Source organism: Saccopteryx bilineata, chromosome X (assembly GCF_036850765.1).
Source record: "Saccopteryx bilineata isolate mSacBil1 chromosome X, mSacBil1_pri_phased_curated, whole genome shotgun sequence".
In the NCBI taxonomy this organism is placed as follows: domain Eukaryota; kingdom Metazoa; phylum Chordata; class Mammalia; order Chiroptera; family Emballonuridae; genus Saccopteryx; species Saccopteryx bilineata.
Window position 1 is genome coordinate 97733278 of NC_089502.1, and position 26163 is coordinate 97759440.

At 40.0% G+C, this 26163-nt stretch overlaps 2 protein-coding genes across 3 annotated transcripts in view; one reads left to right on the forward strand and one right to left on the reverse strand.

Moving 5' to 3' along the window:
* Positions 1-1135, forward strand: part of CHST7 (carbohydrate sulfotransferase 7) — an 84226-nt gene extending 83091 nt beyond the window's left edge. Inside the window, exon 2 of the mRNA XM_066250379.1 lies at positions 303-1135. The gene's annotated coding sequence lies outside the window, so the exon portion shown is untranslated. The remainder of the gene's footprint in view (positions 1-302) is intronic.
* SLC9A7 (solute carrier family 9 member A7) overlaps positions 1-26163 on the reverse strand; it is a 178709-nt gene that overhangs the window by 44736 nt on the left and 107810 nt on the right. For both annotated transcript variants that reach the window (XM_066250377.1, XM_066250376.1), the window contains exons 4-10: positions 17513-17589; positions 15050-15162; positions 6460-6565; positions 5589-5730; positions 3717-3822; positions 1364-1452; positions 1157-1270 (exon numbers count right to left, since the gene is read on the reverse strand). In XM_066250377.1, coding sequence (XP_066106474.1) covers positions 1157-1270; positions 1364-1452; positions 3717-3822; positions 5589-5730; positions 6460-6565; positions 15050-15162; positions 17513-17589 — 747 coding nt within the window. The remainder of the gene's footprint in view (positions 1-1156; positions 1271-1363; positions 1453-3716; positions 3823-5588; positions 5731-6459; positions 6566-15049; positions 15163-17512; positions 17590-26163) is intronic.

Consider the following 26163-nt stretch of genomic DNA (forward strand, 5'->3'; position numbering starts at 1 on the left):
CTCCTCATCTGTAAACAAGGGCTGTGCTCTCACTATCTCTCACAGGATGCCGTGCTAGGAATGCAAATCAAAATGACATGCCAAGTCTTTCCTAATCAAGAATAAAAACACCGATTCCTCAGACTTTTAGCTGTTTGTTAAGTGTATCAATCCAATAAAATGAGCCCCAGTTGAAGCAGATAACCCTCTATGTGGAAGGATTCCAGCATGGCATTAGACCACTGTCATTATCTAGCTGCTTGGTGAGTGTCACTTATTTCTGCACAAGAAATGAAAAATGCTCTTCTTTTTTTTTTTTTCAGCATCCCAAGATCTAAGGATACTCATGAGGCCTCGCAAAAAGCAAAAGTGAATGCCCAGCAATAGAGAACTCCTGCTTAGGGTTTTTGAAAACCAGGCTGAGATGGATTGCGACAGTTCCAATCCTCAGGAAAGTTCACTTTAATGAAAGCAGTAGGATCTGAGGTCAAGTGAACAAAACCCTCAGCTATCAATCTACTGCTAGGTACTCACATCCCTCCTCACTTGAGAGAAGCCAACCTTCAAAACTGTGTTTCTCTTCTGAAAACGACTACATTCCCAATGGGACTAAATCAAGGAATCAAGTGTTTTTCCATTTGATCTTTTCTTCCTCTCTTTTTTCTTTTTCTTTTCTCCCATGATATGTTAAACTTGGGTGAAAGCATGCTTCTTGGCTGCAAGCCTCCCTCGGCAGTCAGGAAGGGCTGCCCACACCAGTACGCAGGCAACAGCAACAGTAACAGAACGTTCAGGTATTCCAAATGGGGAACATCCTGAATTGGCATTCAGGCAGCAATGAAATAAAAATAGTCATGGGGACTGACGTGATTGCCTACCCTTAAATCTGTTAAGAGGGGCTCTTTACAAAACAAACTGCCACCTGCCAAGCACCAGAGTAACAGAAAGACCGTCTTACAAAGAAAATGCAGAAAGGACAACCTCAGAATCAATGCCAGTCCTTTAAATCAAATGCATTTACCTTTATGAACCACTTAAGCCTTCTTTTTCTTATCATAAAAACACCATGAACTCACGCTGGCTCAGTCACCCAACGCAAACAGAAGTATTATTACTATAATTTCCTCAGCAATGGCCACCTCTCTGTATAGAAAATAGTGGTACCGAAAAAGGATACAAAAGCTCCAATGATGAATACAGGGCTGAAGACGTGCTTCTGGAAGGTAAACAGTGCCAGGCCCATGTAGGAGAAGATGAAGTTCTCTGCCAGGAAGTGTAACACCTCAAACAGCTGCACGGAAATGGAAAAGGAAGCAGTAAACCCTGCAGGTCCCCTCACCTTGTAGTCACAGGTAACTCATGAGGACCCAGGGCTCTTGCTCACCTGCTTCGTTCTACTTCTTGATTCTACCGACAGATTGTTATAGGTGTAATGAGCTTGTGTGATTCCACAGAAAAGGACAGCTACAACACCTGACATGAGAGTTAAAAAATCAATGGAATAAAAAACAGCAGGAAAAGTTCCTGGTAAAACAAAAAGTTAAGATAGGCAACCCTAGCATATCCAAATCCCTGAATATGTTTGAGTTTGCTATTACTGAAAGCTCCCCCTGCCCCCACCACTCTATCTCAAGCTTTCTTTCTCCCAAACCTGCCTTCCTTCAAACCCAAGGTTCCTGACCTTCTCCCTTACTCATTTTAATGGTCTTCTCCCCCATTCTTTAAATTCCTACTTAATTACCATATCTGTATTGCACATTTCGCATTCAAAGAGACTGTGAGGGTCTGTCATACACTTTTTGTCCTATTCCTCTCTGTACTTAGAATGAGTGAGTTAATTTCAAATCAATGCTTTACATTTTTAGCATGGTCTAAGGATTCAGACAAAATGGACCCAGACTACTATTCCACTTACCCATGTCTTGACGATCTAGATTTCCGGTTTATGTTAACCAATTTGTTGTACAAGACAATTGATACACCAGGGATTTTGCCTATATATTTACAGACAATTGTCAAGTTTTAAGGAAGTGCAGTGGAGCATTTTATAATGCTGTATATAAATATAGGTTGCAATATTTTTAAAGATGATAAAAAGGACTCCCTAACTACATGGATTATGTATAGTAATTTTATTTAAGTTTTCTAATGAAAAAATTCAGTGATTGGTTTTCTGTTGGGTTTTGGGGTTTTTTTTGTTTTTGTTTTTTTGTTTTTTTCATTTTTCCGAAGCTGGAAACGGGGAGGCAGTCAGACAGACTCCCGCATGCGCCCAACCGGGATCCACCCGGCATGCCCACCAGGGGGCGATGTTCTGCCCCTCTGGGGCATCGCTCTGTTGCATCCAGAGCCATTCTAGCGCCTGAGGCAGAGGTCACAGAGCCATCCCCAGCGCCCGAGCCATCTTTGCTCCAATGGAGCCTCGGCTGCGGGAGGGGGAAAGAGAGACAGAGAGGAAGGAGAGGGGGAGGGGTGGAGAAGCAGATGGGTGCTTCTCCTGTGTGCCCTGGCCGGGAAGCGAACCCGGGACTCCTGCACGCCAGGCCAACGCTCTACCCCTGAGCCAACTGGCCAGGGCTCTGTTGGTTTTTGCAATGAGAAAATGTGAGGAAAACCACATGACCACTTACACTAATATATGAAACTGGCACCATAAAATCATGGTATTGAAAAAAATGATTAGCCTGACCAGGTGGTGGTGCAGTAGATAAAGCATCAACCTGGGATGCTGAAGACCCAGGTTGGAAACCCCAAGGTCGCTGGCTTGAGCACAGGCTCACCAGCTTGAGTGTGGGATCATGGACATGATGGGCTTGAGCCCAAAGGTTGCTGGCTTGAACCCAGGTTGCTGGCTTGAGCAAGGGGTCACAGGCTCAGTTGGAGCCCCCCCCTCTAGTCAAGGCACATATGATAAAGCAATCAATGAACAACTAAGGTGCTGCAACTAAAAGTTGATGCTTCTCATCTCTCTCCCTCCCTGTCTGTCCCTCTCTCTCACATACACACACTCTCTCATTCACTACAAAAAAAAAAAAAAGAAAAAAAGAAAAAAGAAAAAGAAAAACAGTGATTAAAGAGACCAGAAACAAAACAAGGAATAACTGTGTTCTCATCTGATTAGATATAAAATTACCTTTAAAAGGATACATATTTTGCTTATTACTGCTACTGTTTGTAAACTAACATAGCAATCTAGGGGAGGATACAAATAAGATGTTAATATGTTCAGTAACCTTTGCAGCTAAACATATACCTAGAGTTAGAATGAATACTCAAAGACATAACTGAGTTTGAAACAATAAACTTTTTATCTTTAAAAATATGTAGCTTTGGGAGCCCTGACTGGGTAGCTCAGTTGATTAGAGTATTGTCCCATATACTAAGATTGTGGCTTCAATCCCCAGTCACTCCACATACAAGAATCAACCAATGAATACATAAATAAGTGGAATGACAACTCTCTCTCTCACTCTCTCTCTCTCTCTCTCTCTCTCTCTCTCTCTCTCTTTCTCTTTGTCTCTCCCCCCACACTTCCTTCTCTCTCTAAAATCAATCAATTAAAATGATTTGTAGCTTTCGGAAACTAAATTATTCATAAGCAATCTACCACATAGACGCTTGGTAAGTAGTTAATCAACTTCATGCTGCTGCTATATAAGAATTCTTCCCTGCCCTCAAGCTCCCACAGTCCCTGACACAGTAAGGAGAAGGGCGGTCCAAGTGTAAAGAAAACTCACCTGTAAAGCCACAGGCTTCTGCCAAGAGGAACGTGCTCCAGGACATCAGGAAGAAAAGTGCTGTCTCCAGCAGCGGGAAGCAGTGCAGCTTGGTAAACTTGGTCACGTCAGCTCCTGTCAAGGAACTCGCCTCCAGGAACAAGTATTCAAGTCACCAAGAACTCCATTCTATTGGCCGAAGATCCCCTCCCTAAGGGCTATCCTTTCCCTTCAAGTCTTCTTTTGGGGTCCCAAAGGTGTTGCTTACTTTTTAAAGTTATAAAAACTAAGCTTTCCAGGAGAATAGAGGTTAACAAGAGCTGGGAAAGGGGTGGGAGATATTGTCTAATGAGTACACAGTTTCTGTTTGAAATAATGAAAAAATTCTGGAAATTAATAATGGAAGTAGTTACACAACATGTGGTTGTACTTAATGACACCGAAATGTACACTTAAAAATAGTTGGAAGGGCAAGTTTTATGTTATATACATTTTAGCACAATTTTTAAAAATGAATAATGTCAAAAACCATCTAATATACACTTCAAAAGGGTGAATTGCACTTTATGTGAATGTTGACCTAAACAGGTTTTTTTTTTTAAATTAAGGTTTCTAAAGAAAGTGGAAATGGCTTTTGTGCTCCTTGCAATGCCCATAGTTCTGAAAGACACAGTCTTGGCCGGAGGGGTGACTGTCAATCTAGTTCTGACAGTGCTGGGAATGCCTAGGGCTGGCCTGGGAAGAGGGCACTGTGAGACCTTGATCTCTGTGGGCCACTGCAGCCTGACTCCAAAACAGGTGCCTAATGAAGGCATAAGAAAGAAAGAAATGTGCAACTCCAGGGGCAACTACAAGGTGCGGGTATAACCTTTTGGGGGCCAGAGATTTCCCTCCTAACACTGCCATTCCACGGTGGGCCAGCATGGAACCATCTCATGGGTGGCTTCATTGAGCAGTATAAGTCTCCAGGACATAAAAAGGGACTCTGTGAAGAAAGCAGTATCAATCTTTGTTGTCAGATATGGTAGCCACTAGCCACACATGGCCACTGAACACTTAAAATGTGGCTAGTCTGAATTGAAATGTGCTGTAAGAGCAAAATCCACAGCATATTTCAAAGATCTGGTACAAACTCGATTGTGTAAAATCTCATTAATAATTTGTATGAGTTTTGTTAATTTGTATGTGATTGCACGCTGAAATGTGGCTCACGTTTGTGGTTCGCACTACATTTGAATTGGAGAGCAGGGATCTAAATGCCACTGAAAGAAATTTGATGAAGGACTCAGCACAGCTGTGGAGGGGCTGTCTGCTCATTTCACACTGTAAATGTGAAATGTTTGTTGGTTGGTTGAATGGCTAGTTAGTTGGCTTTAAGCTAAATATTGTGAAGCCTACTTAAGGAAGACCACCTCTCAGTAATTCCTACTGATGCTTCCCAGCTAGTTATGGCTACATTAGCCCTCTATGAGCCAGAAGAGCTGAAAGTAGCAGCAAGCTTGAGGCTAAAGTATTTCCCAGCCTGCTTCCTCCTGGCCTCCTGTGAGGTGGTCTCTGATTCCTAGACTCTTTCTGGTTTTTCAGCTCTTTTCATCCTCCTAAACCTAATGCTTCTCCTTAGCTCCCATTTCCAACTGGTTCATAGAAGGGAGAGAAAAATGCAAACGTGAGGACAAAGCTAAGCCTAAAGCTATGCCCCAAACATTTTCTCAGAATCTTAGCTAGGCAGTTGACTGTCATGTTTTACCAAAGGGCCATTTTGGAGCCCCCAAATCCCAGTGGAACAATAGATTTAAGATTCATTTCTGAAAGGAAGAATCGGCAACTTTCTTTCTTCAACTGTAATGTTACATAATCACATCCAGGCAGGGGCAGAAACTACCAAAAGGATATTAGAGCAGTCACAACACCAGTCACAGCTCCCATGGTAAAAGAGCCACTGAATATACCTAGGAAAATGCCAACTGACTTAAAAAAGGCAGCAGCATCAAAGGCATGAGTGTTCAGCCCTGCAGGCTGGTAGGCAACAATAGACCTGGAATTTAAAAAGAAGAGGAAGTTTTAAAAGACTGTGCTGGTTTTACCCCTGGTACCAAAAACTATCAACAAACATAGGTATCTAGGCCCTGGCCAGTTGGCTCAATGGTAGAGAGTCGGCCTGGCATGTGGATGTTCTGGGTTCAATTCCTGGTCAAGGCCCACAAGAGAAGTGACCATCTGCTTCTCCACCCTTCTACCTCTCCCTTCTTTCTGTCTCTCTCCCTCTCCTGTGGCCATGGCTCGATTGGTTTGAGTGCATCAGCCCTGGGCGCTGAGGATGGCTCTGGAAAGTCTCCACCTCAGGTGCTAAAAGTAGCTCAGTTGCAAGCATGACCCCAGATGGGAAGGGCATCAGCCCCTGATGGGGGTTGCCGGGTCGATCCCAGTTAGGGCACGTGCAGGAGTCTGGCTCTCTGTCTCCCCTCCTCTCACTTGGAAAAGAAGAAGAAGAAAAATGTAAAAAACAGGTATCTACACTCTGCCAGGCACTCCCTATGGTGTATTCGTTTAACTTAATCTGCAATCACCATGCTATGCTTGTAACAGCATTCTGATTGCTGCTGACTGGACAAAGCAACATAATATTATCAATAAAGTTGAGAAACATCATTTAGAAAAACACTTAATTCAATATTTAACACTTTTAAGACATGACTCTGAATTTATCCCAGAGCATTCAGGAAGACAGAGTCCCTCTTCCCTGGGCAGAAATATTGTTACTTACGAGGACAACACAATGGCAACAGCATCATTTAGTACGCTTTCTCCAAAGAGAAGTGCATAAAGGTCCACGTCTGCATGTAACTCATTAAATATCGCCAGTACAGTCACTAAAAAGTGAGCCAAAAGCACATAAATTAGTTTCAGTTTCTGACGTTAAGCCATTGATGACTAATTTTTAGAAGCAATTCTTATCTTCAGCAGGATCAGTGGCTTGGGAGAGCCAAGGAGTCAAAGGCAGGGTCTCTGACTATGGCAGAAATAAAAATGGCAAACTTCCTAATCAGAATGAGTTGTGAGATGATGCTTTAATCTAATAACACTGCACTGAAACACTGCCCTTTCCACTATAATCCCATCACACCTCAGGAAAGAAAACTCTATTACAGGACTTTAAAAAATAATCACGATGTGATTCAGCTCTACCATTGGAACAGAAACCTATTTTATTGACCACTGTGCTCCCAGAACCGAGCAGAGGGTCAGGGCACAGAGAAGGCTTTAATAACATTTAGTGAAATAAGTCTTCATTTATGATGCACTATATATAATTACACTTCTTATAGTCTCCATATTTCTTGGGCATTTAAAAATCAGTCTCCAGACCAGCAGTCCTCAAACTTTTGGCTTCAGGACTTCTTTACACTCTAAAAATTATTAAGGCCCCCAAAGAGCTTTAGTTTTGTGGACTATAGTTATCAATATTTAATGTACTAAATAAAACAGAAAAATATTTATTTATTTAAAATTACTAATAAACCTATTATATGATAACACATTTTAATAGAAAATAATCATATTTTCCAAAAAAAATGAGAAAAGAAAGCCATTGTTTTATATTTTTTTCAAATATTTTTAAATCTTGATTAATGTAAGACAGATGGTGCTTATTTGCTTCTGCATTTGATCAACAGATAGTATCACACGTTATGCAGCCCCTGGAAAACCCTCACTCCACTGAATACTTCTTAAAGAAAGTAAAAATGACACATAGTGTATTGATATTATTATTAAATCCTTTTTGACCGGAGCAACCCCCTAAAAAGGTTTTGGAGTTTCCCAAGTTTAGCTCCACTGACATTTGGGACCAGAAAAGTCTTTGTCATAGGGGGGCGGGGGTGCTGTTCTGTGCATTGTAGAATGTTTAGCAGCATCCCTGGCCTCTACCCACAAGAAACTAGTAACACTGCACACTAAGCTTCTGGATGACTGATTGTAGCAGGAGCCATAGCACCAGCTCAGGACTGTTAGCCAAGACAAAGAGTTATTTGTTTAAGCTGGTACTGCCAGGTTTTTCTGTTATTTGCAGCCAAAAGCATTACAAACTGATGTAATCAGAAAAATAAACCAAACAAATGTGTAGCTTAGTGAGTTATAAGCCAAGCCACTCTTGTAATGGAACTTTGCCAGCCTCCACAGAATTCCCCCCATATGTTCTATTCCAATCTCAAACCCCTTCCTTCACTCAAAAGTAACCACTAACTTGATTTTCTAGTAATCACTTTCTCACGTTTCCGTACAGTTTGACCACCCAATGTATTGAATATATTCCCTGACACTATCGTTTGGTTTTGTCCATTTCAAAGTTTATTTTTTAAATACTTTTTACATCTTTTACTCCATAAGTACCCCCTCCATTCCTTTCTGTCAGCTCTCTGTTCATAATGTTCTATTGTTTAGCCATTTCATTCCTAAATTTTCTAATAGTGATATATATACAGTTCTTTCATAACCATCATTTTTCAAAAATTTCCTTTAGGTTCTGTTGGAATATTAATGATCCGCCTTGGGACCCTATATTTCTGATATGACTTCATTATTTGAAACTTTATTATTCAGAAGGATGAACTTCATTTTTCTTATGTTTGTATGAAGTTCAACCTCAATCCATTTCTGCTCCTCATATTAAGTCTGGGGTAGAAGGCCCAGAGTATATTTTCTAGTTTCATGGCTCAGGGGCTCCCTCTTCTGGTTTTACATTGAAATATTAAAAACATGGCCTCTGGGTATAACCACCTACCCAGCACTCAGATCTACTTCCTCTGGTCTCCTCTACTTGTACCTGAGGTTTCTTTCTCCTTTAATTCCCCATTATTCAAAGTCCATGGCCCTAGCAGTTCAAATATAGGGATTAGCTTCCAGATAGATCTTCCCTGGGTATTTTCTGAAAAACCTGAAGGCTCACATGACTCTAGAAGTCTCACACTTCCTCCAGTCTCCTTGCCTTCACCCATAAATTAGAGCTGGTAAGGCCACTTCCAGTTTTAACTGTTGTTACCCAATATGCCTATGAAATTGCCCCCACCCCAGGAATGTGGACCCCTCATTTTGAGTGTGAATACTTGTGGGAAATTTCTGGGTTTCCTGACAGTCAAAATGATCAATAGCCCCCCTCTTCTCCCTTCTGCTTCCTCAGAAGGGAGGTTTTACCCTACCAAGTGACAGTTAGGGATTCATGAGGATATTCTGTCAGCTAGTTGTATCTCTGAATCTTTTTTTCTCTTGCTGTCTTGCTTTCTCTATTTTTGTTAGGGATTAAGGGAGATTCCAAACCTATACTACCCCCATCATGCCTTCCTTTTCAAAACATTTATTTCATTTATTAATGGTAACCAAAGAATAAACTGGATTTGAAAAATGCCTACCATATCATGAGGCTACTCCAGATACTTATAAATTTAGGCTACAAAAATCATTAGCTACTCTAAGCATTCAGATGCTAACCAGGCATCAACAGGGGACATCACCAGCAGCTTTAGTTACTAAAGGACATATCATCTTCATAACACAAAACACAAAGTCTGTCTCTTTCATCCACCCTTACATACAGTTTATCAGGTTTCACAAGAGGAAAAATCATTAGAAATTAGTCTTAAAAAGTTCTTATTTCCTGCATTATTTATTATATGAATAATATCTGTGGCTCCTTACATAAAACTTGTAATGGCCAATTTTATATGTCAACTTGACTGGGGCATGGGATGCCCAGATGTTTGATTAAACATTATTCCAGGTGTGTCTGTGAGGTTCTGTCTGAGACTGACATTTGAATCAGTAGATGGAGTAAAACAGAGAGCCCTCCCCAATGTTGATGGGACTCATCCACTCTGTTAAAGACTTGACTAGAACAAAAAGAGTAAGGGAGAACTCACTCTCGCTACTTTGCTGTTTTTGAGCTGGGATGTCAGTCTCCTCCTACATTTGGACTTGGACTGGAACTATACCATTGGCTTTCCTGGTTCTTAGGATTTTGGACTGTCAATCTTGGGACTTCTCAGCCTCCATAATTGCATTAGAGAATTCCTTATAATCTCTCAGTCTCTCTCTCTCCAAACACACACACACACACACACACACACACACACACACACACCCCTCCTATTTTTCCTGTTTCTCTGAAGAACCCTGAATAATATATTTAAAAAAAAAACAAAACCCTTTACTATAGTAGTTTATCATTAGAGTTGATCTTTAAACTTGAGAGTTAGGGGCACTGACCCCTTGCACAGTCGGAAATCTACATAAAATGTTATCTCCCCCAAAACTTATAGTCCCTCAGTATCCATGGGCAATTGGTTCCAAGACCCCTGAGGATACCAAAAATCCACAGACATTCAAGTCCCCTGTTTGAAATAAGGTAGATCCACATCCACAGACTCCCAACTGCAGACTGAAAACAGTACAAGTATTTATTGAGAAAAAATCCCACATATATGTGGACCCACACAGTTCATACCCATATTGTTCAAGATTCAACTGTATATGACATAAGAATTGTCTTGTTTTTAACCCAATGTGGAAGAAAAATTAACAATGATGATAATAACAACAATTATTAAGAATTTACCATGAAACAGGCACTATAAACATTTTACAATCTCACTTAGACCTCATAAAAGCCTGTGGATACTACTATCATTTCTCTCAGAGAAAAAGAAATAAGGCCCTGCATGATGGGCTGCTCTCTACTGCAGTATCAAAATTCCTAAAATTTCAGTGGTTGAATCCAAGAATAGTTTTTTGTTACTCATACAACATGCCCACTGGGTGTTGGCATTGAAGGCCTCTGTTCATGTCACTCAGGGACTCAGGACTGATGAAGGCTAATCTCCACAAATAGAGCACAGGGATCTGGATCTCAGGATTTTATCCATCAAGACTCTGGCAGGAAACATTTGGCATCCTCAAAATGAGCAATTTGAGCAGTGTTTAATAAGGGATTATTCATAGAAGGGTGGGGGGAGTACAGGAAAGCCACAAAGAGAGGGCAGTGCTTGAGACTGAAATATGGAGCTTTATGCCATCCCTAGGCCCAAAGGGTCCAGTGAAGGAGTGATTGTCAGAACTATAAACTGTATGGAAAAAGTTGCCTGATAGGAGCTATGACCTTTGATCAAAGGACACAGCCAGCCCTCAGGGACCATACATCTCCACCTTCCTTCTATTTTCCCATTGGCGCTTCCCCCCTCCCATGGACAAATCCAATGAAAATCCAAGAAGGCAAAGGAACCTCTGAAATCTTCCATATAAGTCAGCCCTTTGGCATGGAGAGGAGAGTGGAAACAGGTGGCGAGTAAACCTGGAGGGCACACAGAGCATACAATATGACCACCAACTAGCTATGAGAACTGAGCACATAGGAAAGAAAGTGTAAAGACTTTAGCAAAGTGAGTGTTTGAGCTACATAACTTTCAAAAGGTCTTCTGAATTTAACTACTATTTTCCTAAAATACTACAGTTACCAGTAGAAATAATAATAATAATAATAATAATAATGTACGGTTAACTCATTTATCCATGACAACGAAGGCTAGCTTGCATAATTAATGACAATAACAATGAACATTTGTACAGCACCAGTCTGAACTTGACTGCTCTAGTTTTGATTTCTCATTCTTCCTACCCATCACATTATAAAACAGGGCAGGAACTCTACCATTCCTGAGCAAGGCTGTGCCCAACCAAGATGAGGAATATGGGTGCTGACACCAGGAAGATGACATGGGGATGGCAGACTGAGTGAGTGGCTTCTAAAAGTGGGGCATAAACGCACTGTTCCACCCACAGCAGGACCCTTGGAATCAGGCTCACAACAGCTATTTCCAACTGGATATGAACGGAGAAATCACAATGAACTAACTGACGACTGCTGGTACAGGTATCTAAAAAGCAGTGAAAAAAATAAAAGTATAGCAGGGGGGAAAGGAAAACTTAAGAACCTTAATTTATTCATTCAACTAACTTTTCCTGAACACTTCATTTGTGTACTAAAGAGCACTTAGCATTTGCTAACACTCAGTACAAAGCAGCAAGTATTGTTGTGTACAAAATAGACAAGTATTGTTGTGTACAAAATAGACAACTGAAGATCTGCAGGAGCAAGTAACTGAAGGAGTGAGGGAAGAACTAGGCAGGTGGCAGATCTGAACTGAGTCTCAAAGGATAAGTAAAATACTGACTAGCCTAAGTGACACCACTCTTTGACAACATTGATGACAGATTTTGAAACTTGTGAGTAGGCTTGATTGACCCAAGTGGAATAAAGGTGAAAGAATTAAAATGACGGGAGTCACCTCATAATGGTCCACAAGAAGGAATAGCACTTGTTTTCTCTGGAATGCACTACAGATTGAGAATGTCATCTTCTTTCCTGAATTGTGGATCCATCAAAAGTAACAGTCCACAAAGATGGCACATAGCACCCATGATACATAACCACAGAATGGAGAGGGCTCCTGGTCATAGAGAAGCCTCCACCATTCTACACATATACTGTCTTCTTCAACAGGAAGGCCAAAGACTGGTGTTAAATGTCATCAGGAACAAAAACTTATATTCTTCATATCAGTCAATATCATTGTATATCCCAATACCAGATTTTTGTTTGATGTACCAGGTACAAGAATTCAATTTGGTCTTATGGTCCCTTCTAACTCTATACTTAAGTTTTTATTTCTTTGATGGCCCAAATTTTCAAATAACAGATGCTATGCTCAATATTTTATATATACAGTGTGTCTGTAAAGTCATGGTGCACTTTTGACCAGTCACAGGAAAGCAACAAAAGACAATAGAAATGTGAAATCTGCACCAAATAAAGGGAAAACCATCCCAGTTTCTGTAGGATGATGTGGCAGCATGTGAGCATGCACAGGTGATGATGTAACACCATGTATACAGCAGAGCAGCCCACGGCCATGCCAGTCGAGATGTGGATGGTACAGAGGAAAGTTCAGTGTGTTCTGTGGCTCGCTAAATTCAAATTCGTGACCAAAGTGCAACGTGAATGTTGGCGCGTTTATAACGAAGCACCACCACATAGGAATAACATTACTAGGTGGGATAAGCAGTTGAAGGAAACCGGCAGTTTGGTGGAGAAACCCCATTCTGATAGGCCATCAGCCAGTGACCAGTCTGTAGAGGCTATACGGGATAGCTACCTAAGGAGCACTAAAGAATCTGTGTGTGAGCCCACATCGAACTGCACTGAATAGGCATGAAACTAGGAGAGTTTTCCTTTTATTTGGTGCAGATTTCACATTTCTATCATCATTTGTTGCTTTCCTGTGACCAGTCAAAATTGCACCATGACTTTATGAACACACTGTATTATTTCATTTAATCTTCACAATATCCCTAGGAAATAGGTACTATTATCCCTACTTCATAAATGAGGAAGCTGACTTAAAAGAGATCAAGTGCATGAGGCCACCAGCTCAGTAATTGGCAGGGCTAGAAGGAAAACCTCTGCCTGCAACTCTACATCCCACATTCTTTACACAAACCAGAGTGCTTCAACCAACCAAGTCTTGAATATTGATTTATTTAAAGCAGTGGTCCCCAAACCCCGGGCCACGGACCAGTACCGGTCTGCAGAGAAAGAATAAATAACTTACATTATTTCCATTTTATTTATATATATTTAAGTCTGAACGATATTTTATTTTTTTAAAATGACCAGATTCCCTGTTATATCCGTCTAAGACTCACTCTTGACGCTTGTCTTGGTCACATGATACATTTATCCGTCCCACCCTAAAGGCTGGTCCGTGAAAATATTTTCTGACATTAAACCAATCCGTGGCCCCAAAAAGGTTGAAGACCACTGATTTAAAGTATTTGAAATAAAATATGGGGATAAGAGGGTTAACGGTTTGGGAACATTAAGATTTTTTAGAACCACATAACTGTCTAGAGATGTGCTATCAACATATGGCTATTTAAATTTAAATTAATTAACATAAAGATTAAAATTCAGTTCTTCAGTTCCACTATCCCACATTTCAAAAAGTCACACGTGACTACTAGCTACCATAACGGACTGTGAAGGTCACAGAACATTTCTACCATCACAGAAACGTCTGTGGGATAGCGCTGATCTAGAAAATCCACAAGAGACATAGTGAAGTGGGAGAGAATCTTAGTATATGTAAGATCATTACTGTCCAGAATGTTAGAGGACATGACAGACCTCTCCATTTCCACTATTGGGACAGGATCAGCTTTATCTCCGTAAATTCTTTCCCTAAGATTTACCCTCAATAGTTGACCTTTATGCAAACTGATTTAATTATGGGTTCCAACATAGAGTTTTGGTTTTTGTTTTGTTTTGTTTTGCTTGTTTGTTTTTGAGCTTGAAGGGAGAAAAAGACAGATAATAATTACTGGTTTAATTTTTAAGAATTGGCTCAACTAACACATGAAAATATATAAGGTAAAAAAATTATGTATAAATATAAAAACCATATCACAACGTGCAGCCATGTAGTAACATTGCACAAAGTAAGTTTACAAATTAAATTACACTCCTACAGGTATGAATATGTATTTCCACTAAGAAAAGGTACTGTTTGAACCAAAAGAAGGCAAAAGCACAACACTGAAGAAGATAGTTCATGTGTAAAAAGTATGAATAAATTAGACATTCTCTAATAAAAGACAAAAAGGAAATACAGGTAGAAGCAATCCAAGTGTCCATTGAAAGATGGATGAACAAAATGTGGTATACATACATATATAATGGGACATTATTTAGCATTAAAAAGGAAGGAAATTCTGACACAGGCTGACAAATGCTATAACATGAATGAACCTTCAGGATATTATGAAAAATGAAATAAGCCAGACACAAAAGACAAATACTATATGATTGTACTTATGAGAGGTACCCAAAGCAGTCAAACTCATAGAAGCAGGAAGTAGAATGGTTGGTGCCTTCCAGGGGCTGGGGGAGGGGGAAATGGGGAGTTGTTTAATGGGTGTAGAGTTTCAGTTTTATATGATGAAAAAGTTCTAGAGGTTGGTTGGACAACAATGTGAATATACTTAACACTACTGTACTGTACACTTAAAATGGTTAAAACAGTAAACTGTTATATGTTTTACTACAATTAATAATAATAATAACAATGGGGAAATTCATGCTTAGAAAAGCTATCTAAGTCTGTCACTTAGTGGTCTCTTCCTCCATTATTCCATGTTAATACTACAGTCTCCCCACTGCAACGAAAGTACATAATTACTCTGAACTTTTTAAGATTTAAATAATGAAATATCATAATGATCATAATGAAAATGCCAAAATATGCAAATACCTGGGTCAGTGGCAGAGATAATTGCTCCAAAAAAGAGACAATCTGTGTAGTAAAATTTATCTGACAGCTGTCCCACTATCTTCATGAGCTTCACCACACCATACATGAGATTTCTGTAAAAAGAGAGGATAAATTATGTCAGAAGAGGACAATAAAACTCCCTTCATTGAGTAACCTAGCAAATATGCAAGCAGAGCAGTACTAGAATATTGTGCTTCAAGAGAGAGTCATGAAAACATCAGGCAGCTGCTGTGGTTGGACACTTACCAGGAACATGTGCAGTAAGACTTTGGCACCAAGTAATACTTTGCAGTTAATGTTATCTTGCTGAAACATCCATATATTCCATTTTTAAAAGTTGTGCTTACTTACAACTATAAAGTTTGGTCCTCAATTAGCAACAAAGGCATCTTAAGCAGCTGGGTAATAGAGAAGAAAGAAAGAGAAAGAACCCTGCATAATGTACAATAAATTGCTATAAAACTCACAGGCTTTTTTCTAAGATAATGTGTTTAAAGTAATGGATGAAACTGGAGAGTAAAAAATTGGTTTAGCTACAGAGATTCAAGTGATCAACCTTTCCTGCCAAGAATTATTTCAAAGAAGGGAAAAGAGGCAAAACTCTCTTAACATCCAATTAAAATATCAGCGTACCCACTGACATACCTGATCTTTTATTCTTTGCATGGGTTTGGTAGGCCAGCAGCAGCCCTCTTTATGCTTTGCAGAATATGATGTGGCCCAAGAGGGACCAACAAGTTCAATATTTGAACTTGGCCAGAGCACATCCTCTATAGATCAGTTTAGAAATCAGGAGTGAGGAGTGTTAGAAGGCCTAGTACATGTAACTAAGGTTGTGTATGTATGTGTGCGTGTGTGTGTGTGTAATTGCAGGAGCTTCAGGGGTTAGGGAACTAAAAATAACCACCCTAAAGCCAATCCTCTGATAATAAGACTCTTGGTGATCAGAACCATGTCCTTGCTCACTTTTGTACTTTGAGTGCCTAGAACAAGTAGATTGACTAAGCTAGGAGCTCAAAAACTATTTGCATAATTTAATCCTTTTGAGAATAACTATAACTTATTGTTTGCTTCCTGTATGCTAGGCCCCATTTCAGACACTTGAACAGTTCTACTTCAATTTATAATAACTCTATAATATAGATTTGATTTTCCTGTTGTTGCTTATGAAAGGCTTCACCTACCTTTTAAATATTTCCAGAAACCACACCTTCTTCTTCATTTCCTTCCACCACAAGCTTAGACATGGTTACCAGACTTCTCTCAGGCAACTTTTTCCCCATCTTGCCCCCCATCATCTCCAATGTTTGTTTGTTTTCTGAGCACTTCCTTACATTTTGCCATTGTGAGAGTCTCCTTTCTAGTTTTGTATATATGCTGCCCCAGCCCTAGAATCAGCCATTTTGCAAAGGACCCTGAATCTTTTTTATTGGAAAATGTTAGAAACCATGATCTGGGGACTAAACATAATTTTATTTTATTTTGACTAATTTTAATTTAAATAGCCACATATGGCTAATTAGCTACCTTACTGGATAATGTAGCTTTATTTAATTTATTTTTTTTGTATTTTTCTGAAGCGGGAAACAGGGAGAGACAGTCAGACAGATTCCCGCATGCGCCGACCGGGATCCACCCGGCACGCCCACCAGGGGTGACGTTCCGCCCACCAGGGGGCGACGCTCCACCCACCAGGGGGCGACGCTCCGCCCCTCCAGGGCGCCGCTCTGCCGCGACCAGAGCCACTCCAGCGCCCGGGGCAGAGGCCAAGGAGCCATCCCCAGCGCCCGGGCCATCTCTGCGCCAATGGAGCCTCGCTGTGGGAGGGGAAGAGAGAGACAGAGAGGAAGGAGAGGGGGAGGGGTAGAGAAGCAGATGGGCGCTTCTCCTGTGTGCCCTGGCCGGGAATCGAACCCTGGACTTCTGCACGCCAGGCCGACGCTCTACCACTGAGCTAACCGGCCAGGGCCGGATAATGTAGCTTTAGATCTTAACTGCCATCATCAAAAACATCAAAATACTTGACTCTGGTGATTGCCAGAGGCTGGGGAGTGGGGAAAATAGAGAGATGTTGCTCAAAGGGTACAAATTACCAGTAATAAGATTAACAAGTTTGAGGATCTAACATCTAGCATGGTTATTATAGCTAATAATGCTGTATCATAGTCTTGAATGTTGATATTAGAGTAGGTCTCAAATGTTCTCACCATAAAAAAAAGGTAGTTATGAGGCAGGATGAAAGTGTTAGTTAACGCTATGGTGATAATCATTTCGCGATTTATAAATGTATCAAATCAACACTTTGCACATCTTAAACTTATACAATGTTATATGTCAATTATATCTCAAAGCTGGGGGGAAATACTGAACTCTGTGGACCCATGTGGATCCCATCTCTTTGAAAAATATGTTAATTAGGTTATATGAGAAAGAGTCCCTTACCCGATAATGAAGCAGGAAACAGCAGTCCCCAAAAAGGCATAGGCCAGAATAGACCCAAGATTTCTGAAAAAGTGTCTCTGAATAAAACAAAAAGGCAGGAATCACATTGTGATTTTTGACAGTGAGCATTAGGAACACATTAAAATTCTCTAAAAAGTAAAGCTTTATTTACTGCTTCTGTTATATCAAGCTATAACTGAAATTACTCCTGAATAATGCTGTTTACCCTTAACTATCATGGTTTTAAAATAGCCTCTGTCTTACCTATCACTGAACAAGTAAGAAAGGACTTAGTAAATTTCAGACAAAACTATTACAGCTAATTATATTAAATTACCTGAAGTGCATGTGTGCACACAGATGTGTCAGTAGGTCAATCATTTTCATAGATTTAACCCAAACCATTTTACTCCAGCTAGTCACTTACAGTTCTGGTGGAACCTTAGAAGATCCTTACAGATATAAATTTGAAACTAATAAAATATGAAAATATTATGTATGGATCTTTTTGCTTAATTCAGTATCAGAAAACAGAATGCCCTAAGTATCTGCTCATGCCATCTGCAGTGTCTTCTGATATTTATTTGGAATAATCTTTACAGCCTGGGAAAGATAGATGTGAAGAAATGAGAAACAACTAGTTCCATTTAAGATGGTCAAGTATATATAAAATTTCATATACTTATACCGATATAAGAGCAATTATTCATAAAGAGATGGTAAAACTGTAATTTTCTTGATGCCTATGTACAGTTATTGCCTACTTTAAAATACAGACACACACACACACAAATGCCTGCACACATGCACAGGTGGTTTTAGTTCTCATAAATCATGCCTGTGGGACATTCTGATGGAGAAAATGCCTGTTCTTGGGGTCCTGAGTCATGGTTCTTAGGCCTCAAGGTATAAGCTATTTTCATTGGCCAATCAGAACTGTTTAACAAAAACAGACAAACAAAATCTCCCAAGCACCCTAATTAAACAGGAGCCAGAAACACTTTATCTTAAAATTTTAAAAGGCAAGAGAGCCCCAGCATGCCAGCTGAGCAATATCAGGGATAGTCAAGGCACAAGAAGATCTCAGGCTGGACTGTGCAGCCACCATGACCAGACACAGGATTGCAGGCATCTCTGGCCTGCTTTCCAGACAGAGGATGTGAGGACTTGGCTGTGGCCTTCCCCAGTGCTTGCCTCTCTCTGAGGCTGAAGAAGGTGTCAGGAATGCCTGCTATCCCTAAGGCACCTGCTTAGAACAGAAGCCTTCAAGGGTTTGCCACACCACAGTCATCAAATGAGGGTGCTGCCTGCACATACTATGAACACACTTTGTTTCCTGAACCAATCATTTTAAAGCTAATGCATTTATACAATGTTTTGGAAAAAAATCAACAACTGTCAGCCTATTTGCCTCTAAAAGCTCCATCAAAGGGCTTAAATCAGGGAAGGCTCAGAGTTCATCAAAGAGAAAACATGAGTCCAATGAAATTCAGCATTCAGGAACAAATTTTAATATCAGATATGCTTTCTCTTGCCAGTCAGCTTTCTTTTAGATAACTATTCTAAACATTAATTTGAATAAATTAAGTAAATTCATATTCATGATAGTCAAAGCAAAAAATTAGGAATGTAAATTTATCACACAAAATACACTGATAATATATTCTAAAATCACACACACACACAATTAAGAATCTACATTTATATCTATATGACCTTGGAAAGGTATAGCATGCCTTTTATTTATGTATTACTACATCTAGTAATTAACTGTATACTTCATGGTTTACAAAAGTACAGTTGACCTTTGAACAATTTAGGGGTTATGAGCACCCATCCCACACATTGTCAAAAATCCTCATATGTCTTACCTACTAATAGCCTACTGTTGACTTGAAGCCTTGCCAATAATATAAATCATCAATTAACACATATTTTGTAAGTTATATGTATTATATACTGTATTCTTATAATAAACTAGAGAAGGAAGAATGTTATTAAGAAAATCATAAGGAAGAGAGATATATTTACTACATTTATTGCAAAAAAAAAAATCTGTGTATAGGCCCTGGCCGGTTGGCTCAGCGGTAGAGCGTCGGCCTAGCGTGCGGAGGACCCGGGTTCGATTCCCGGCCAGGGTACACAGGAGAAGCGCCCATTTGCTTCTCCACCCCTCCACCGCGCTTTCCTCTCTGTCTCTCTCTTCCCCTCCCGCAGCCAAGGCTCCATTGGAGCAAAGATGGCCCGGGCGCTAGGGATGGCTCTGTGGCCTCTGCCTCAGGCGCTAGAGTGGCTCTGGTCGCAACATGGCGATGCCCAGGATGGGCAGAGCATCGCCCCCTGGTGGGCAGAGCGTCGCCCCTGGTGGGCGTGCCGGGTGGATCCCAGTCGGGCGCATGCGGGAGTCTGTCTGACTGTCTCTCCCCGTTTCCAGCTTCAGAAAAATGAAAAAAAAAATCTGTGTATTAAAGTGGGCACATGCAACTCAAACCTGTGTTGTTCAAGGGTCAACTGTACTTTCACATATATAAGCCCATCCAATTCTTACAACCCCATCAGGAAGGTGTTATTTAAACCATTTTATATATGAGACATCTAGGCACAAAAGTTCATGTGATGAGAAATGCCTGAAGTCACATACCACCAAACCATAGCACTACAACTGGAAAGCAGGTGTGTTCTGACCCCAAGGCATTGCATTCTCACTGCATATGCTACCCTTCTCAATTCCCACTACATCCTTTTAGGGAAGAAAAAACATGTGTCTAGTGGAATCCTATATCTTTCATCTTCTTACTTAGCCATGAAGATACACACAGTCATGTGTGGTTCACACGGCCATGACTAGATCAATTTTCCCTGCCTTTCCCTCTCCATTACAGAATGGAACAAAGAGACAAAAGGAGATGACATGCCCTAGTAAAACCTTCAAGAATATAAGCCTAAGACAGATCAGTATGAGAAAGTTTGCTTATGATGAAAACCCACTTAACATACCAATTCCTACCATTCTAAGCCTTATATTCTAACTCTTTGGGAAACCCCATCTTCTGCCATTAACAAATTTTAGTGTGTGTGTGTGTGTGTGTAGGAGTAGTAGTAGTAGTAGTAGTAGTACGGGAAGCTTACAAAAAATGAAGCTTCTATAGGTGAATTCTTTCTCTACCAATGCCCTGACAGCAAATCATGAGCAGCAATGCAAAATCAAAGCTAATTCCAAGGATACCTTTTCTTTTTTTTTTTTTATAATTTTATTTTTTTAATGGGGTGACATCAATAAATCAGGATACATATATTCAAAGATAACATGTCTAGGTTATCTTGTCGTTCAATTATGTTGCATACCCATCACCCGAAGTCAGATTGTCCTCTGTCACCTTCTATCTAGTTTTATTTGTCCCCCTCCCCCTCCCCCTTTCCCTTTCCCTCTCCCCCTCCCCCCGTAACCACCACACTCTTATCAATGTCTCTTAGTCTCACTTTTATGTCCCACTTACATATGGAATAATGCAGTTTCTGTTTTTTTCTGATTTACTTATTTCACTTCGTATCATGTTATCAAGATCCCACCATTTTGCTGTAAATGTTCCGATGTCATCATTTCTTATGGCTGAGTAGTATTCCATAGTGTATATGTGCTACATCTTCTTTATCCAGTCATCTATTGACAGGCTTTTTGGTTGTTTCCATGTCCTGGCCACTGTGAACAATGCTGCAATGAACATGGGGCTGCATGTGTCTTTATGTATCAATGTTTCTGAGTTTTGGGGGTATATACCCAGTAGAGGGATTGCTGGGTCATAAGGTAGTTCTATTTTCAGTTTTTTGAGGAACCACCATACTTTCTTCCATAATGGTTGTACTACTTTACATTCCCACCAACAGTGGATGAGGGTTCCTTTTTCTCCACAGCCTCTCCAACATTTGCTATTACCTGTCTTGTTAATGATAGCTAATCTAACAGGTGTGAGGAGGTATCTCATTGCAGTTTTGATTTGCATTTCTCTAATAACTAAAGAAGATGAGCATCTTTTCATATATCTGTTGGCCATTTGTATTTCTTCCTGGGAGAAGTGTCTGTTCATGTCCTCTTCCCATTTTTTTATTGGATTGTTTGTTTGTTTGTTGTTGAGTTTTATGAGTTCTTTGTATATTTTGGATATTAGGCCCTTATCTGAGCTGTTGTTTGAAAATATCATTTCCCATTTAGTTGGCTGTATGTTTATTTTGTTATCAGTTTCTCTTGCTGAGCAAAAACTTCTTAGTCTGATGTAGTCCCATTCATTAATTTTTGCTTTCACTTCTCTTGCCTGTGGAGTCAAATTCATACTGCGCCAACCTTTTCAAGTTAGTATAAAAAAGGTTATGTCTGCATGGCAACTAGAAATATATGTATATAGGTTGAAGGTTATGAATATAGCTGTTTAAAAACCTGCAGTAAGCGGTAAAATATTTATTGCACATTCAATTGACAGTAAGTTTAATCAGAGATGGCAACCATGTAAGAACCAAATATTTAAGTGTCTTTATAATGACTTTAAAAAGGAAAGAGACTAAACTAATATTTCAAAACAGTTTAAATTGGTAATTGGCAAAGCCTGTTATTTGTTTTCCTTCTGAGAAAATTAAGCTGACAAAAGGGAAGGTTGGAAAAAAAAAACTAAAATGGTTTTTGGTCATTAGAGTGGCTTTTACAACCAATGATTTGGTTTTATTTGAAAGTAACTATGATCATAGTTATACATTGAGATTAGTTATTTAAAATACCAAATTATTAATTACCCATTTAATCTTAAGAAGAGTTTCCAAATTCTTCATTTAGATAAAGAATAACATCATTTATATCCATAAAATCAATCATCTCTTGTCTTTTACTATATATGTCAATATCTAACATATATACTCAGGTGACTTTGGAAAACCAATAAATTAGTCAGAAAAAAAAAGATGCATTTTTTTTTGTACAGAAATCCTAAATCCAGATGGACTGTACCATAAATGAACACCCTGGGCCCTGGGATCAGAAGATAGATAGACCAAAACCTTGCCTCAGTTCCTCATCATCTATGTAACCTCATAGATGTCACTTAATAATTCTGAATTCAGGCTCATCATAAGTAAAATGCAAGATGCTCTCTACACATCTGAACGAACACAAAGGTATGTTGGGCTAGTGTGCAGAAACACAGCCTTCTGCTCTTCGAGTGTCCATTGTGGAGAGGGGACTTGTTTCATCCCTCTTCCCCCAAAGATAATACAGTAAGGAGGAATCATTTGATCTCTGAAGGGGAAGATTGGCTTGGCCCTGACTCGCAGTCTTGATCTTCTTGCTCAAGGTAGGGTATTGTTCTTGTTCTTCTAGTCTCCATGCTGTGAGCAAAAGAGACAGCCTTTAGCAGGATGCAATTCATGATGTGTAGCAAGGAACCCCAAAACTAAAGATTAAACTACATCATCCAACATGTGTTACCAGGGACTTGGGATCATAAAAGGATCATTCAATTACCAGTTAGCTCTTTGTGTCTATTTATCAATGAGTTGGAAACCTGAAGGAGAAGGGGTGGAAACTAATCTACTACTCTCACATTATTATAGAGCAAGGGTCCCCAAACTTTTTATACAGGGGGCCAGTTCACTGTCCCTCAGACCATTGGAGGGCTGGACTATAAAAAAAACTATAAACAAATTCCTATGCACACTGCACATATCTTATTTTAAAGTAAAAAAACAAAATGGGAACAAATACAATATTTAAAATAAAGAACAAGTAAATTTAAATCAACAAACTGACCAGTATTTCAATGGGAACTATGCTCCTCTCACTGACTACCAATGAAAGAAGTGCCCCTTCCGGAAGTGCAGTGGGGGCCAGATAAATGGCCTCAGGGGGCCACATGCGGCCCGCAGGCCATAGTTTGGGGACCCCTGTTATAGAGTTTGTGTCAGATGCTCCATAAAGTTTAACTATATTTACGTTGGTTGGAAATAATTTTAAAACTTCTGACAACTACAGAGTTGCTTTTACAAAAGAGCCAGTCTAATAGGCAGGCATCCTCTTATGAAATGAGTTGGAAGTGTTGCCTCTATCTTCTGAAAGAATTTGGAATAGGACTAGTATTATTTTTCCCTTAATTGCTAGATAGAATTCATCAGTGAATCCATATGGGCACGTGAAAAGGTTTTAAATTATGAACTCAATTTCTTTAATTAATATAGGGCTGTTCAAGTTTTCTGTCTCTTCTCAGGTCAGTTCTGATCATTTATATCTCTCAAGGAATTTGTCCATTTCACCTGGGTTGTCAAATTTAATTCCACAATGTTGTTTGCAGTGTTCCTCTATTGTCCTTTTACTGTTTGAAGAGCCTGTAGTGATACCCTCCCTTTCAATCTTGATAATAGGTAATTTGTTTCTTTTTTTCTAGATTAATGTATTTAGAGGTTTATCAATTTGGAAGGCATTCTCTAGTTCTTAAGAATATTACTGAGTTTTACTGGCAGCCAAGATCTCCCTTCTCTAGGTTCATTTAAAAGGTTTCCTTTAGTCCTATTCAGAAAGACAGCTGAAACGAGCTACCCAGCTTGAGGGAGGAAAGCATTTTTGGAGGTTAATTTTTTACACAATACTCCTCACAGTAGGGGAGTAAGGGAGTTGCTAACACTATTTGTAAAGGTATTTGATATTTTAAATAACTAGGGGCTTAGGCCCCACCTTGCTGCAGAGCACAATGACCCTTAATAATCAGTATAAATTTTTAAAACCTTTTAATTTTTGAATAATTATAGATTCACAGAAGTTTCCAAGCTGGTACAGAGAGGTTCCATGTATCCCAGTTTCCTCCACTGGTTATATCTGTAGTACAATATCAAAACCAGGAAAATGATATTGGTACAATGTGTATGTATAGTTCTATGTCATTTTATTGCAAGTGTAGATTCATGTAAGCACCACTGCAACAAAAATACAAAACTGTTCTATCAGCAGAAATATCTCCTTTGTCCAACACTTTTATAGTCACTCTCATCCCCCTCTCACTCCCACATCCCTAATCCCTAGAAACCTCTAATCCGTTCTCCATTCCTATAATGTTGTCATTTTTATGATGCTATATAAATGATATAATACAGTATGTCACCTTTTGTGATTGGAATCTTTTTACTCAGCATAATGCCTTTGAGATCCATCCAGATTGTTGTATCATTGTTTGGGGGTGGGGTGAGAGGACTGGATGAAAAGAGGTGAAGAGATTAGACAAAAATTATACAGATCCATGATGGCAACAGAGTAGGCAGATGGACGTTCCACTCACCTATTCCCAGGACCAAACTGGAGTTAAAACTAAATTTAAGACCAATCATCCTAAAAAACTAACCCAGGATTAAATAAAGAGGAGTCTATAACCAAAAATTTACAGAGGAAGCCACATCGAGACTGTTAGGGAGGGCAAAGACGCAAAAAAGGGCTGACTATACTCCCAGGAAAGCAGCAGCTGAGGGTCCCAAGGGACATCTCAGCTGTGGAAGGTTTTCCCTGAGAGGTATGGGTCATAAGCTCCAGGCCAGGCACCCCAGCCTAAAGCACCAGAGCCTAGAAGTGGTGCCACATAGCATTTGGCAGTGAAAAGAGGTAGGGTTTCTGTTTACAAGAAAGAGACAGGAGTTCTCAAAGACACAGGCACCATCTTAAAGGGCTAACATGGAAAATCTTTTCTATATATATATATATTTCTTTTTTATTTTTATTGATTTTTAGAGAGAGGGGAGAGAGAGAGAGAGAGAAAGGGGAGAAGCAAGAAGCATCAACTCCCATATGTGCCTTGACCAGGCAAGCCCAAGGTTTCGAACCGGCAACCTCAGTGTTCCAGGTCGATGCTTTATCCCACTGCACCACCACAGGTCAGGCCAACATGGAAAATCTTGCACACAGCTACCTACCTTAAGCTCTGGTGGAGGAAGGCCTGCGTGAACTAAAGTCAGGAGAGGAGAGTGGGAGATTGGAAGGGGAACAGCCTACAAGACCCCTGTGCTGAATCATTTTCCAATATGACAGTCACCATCTTTCTTGGGTGGAGCAGTCCCTACATAGGGCATCAGCCTGGGGGAAAGCAGCTGTCCCACCTTTGGGAATCTCTCTTGCCCCACATTGGAGATTGGGCCCTGCCAAGAAGGAAGCAGCCTTGGCCAGGAAACAGGGAGCTGAAAAAACTCAGGGGGAGACAGGAATTCAGTGGTTCAGCATTGAGACCTGCACTTTCCCCTCCACTTTCTTGAGAACATAACTGGTGCTCTGCCTCATGGGAGATTCATTAGAAACTGTCCAAACTGTGGGAAGACCAAACCTTTCAGTTTCAGAGGCCACATTTACCAGACTCCTAGTGTCTACATCATACTGAGGTCTAAAAAATATTTAGGACAGACCGTCACCTGGGTTCCTGGGGTGAGAATCAAATACCACTTTTCTAGATGCTTGATTAGTCTGAGCCACTATACTCTACCAGAGGTTTTATCAGGGGATGAGGCTAAAAAGCAGCCAGCAGAGAGAAATAGGAGGCGGCGAATCTCAAAGAACCTTAGGATTTTGCTGAATTACCTCAGACCCAGTGCTGTTAAAAGTCAGCCTAGCTGTGCAACTTGGTTCTTCCTTGTACATATAA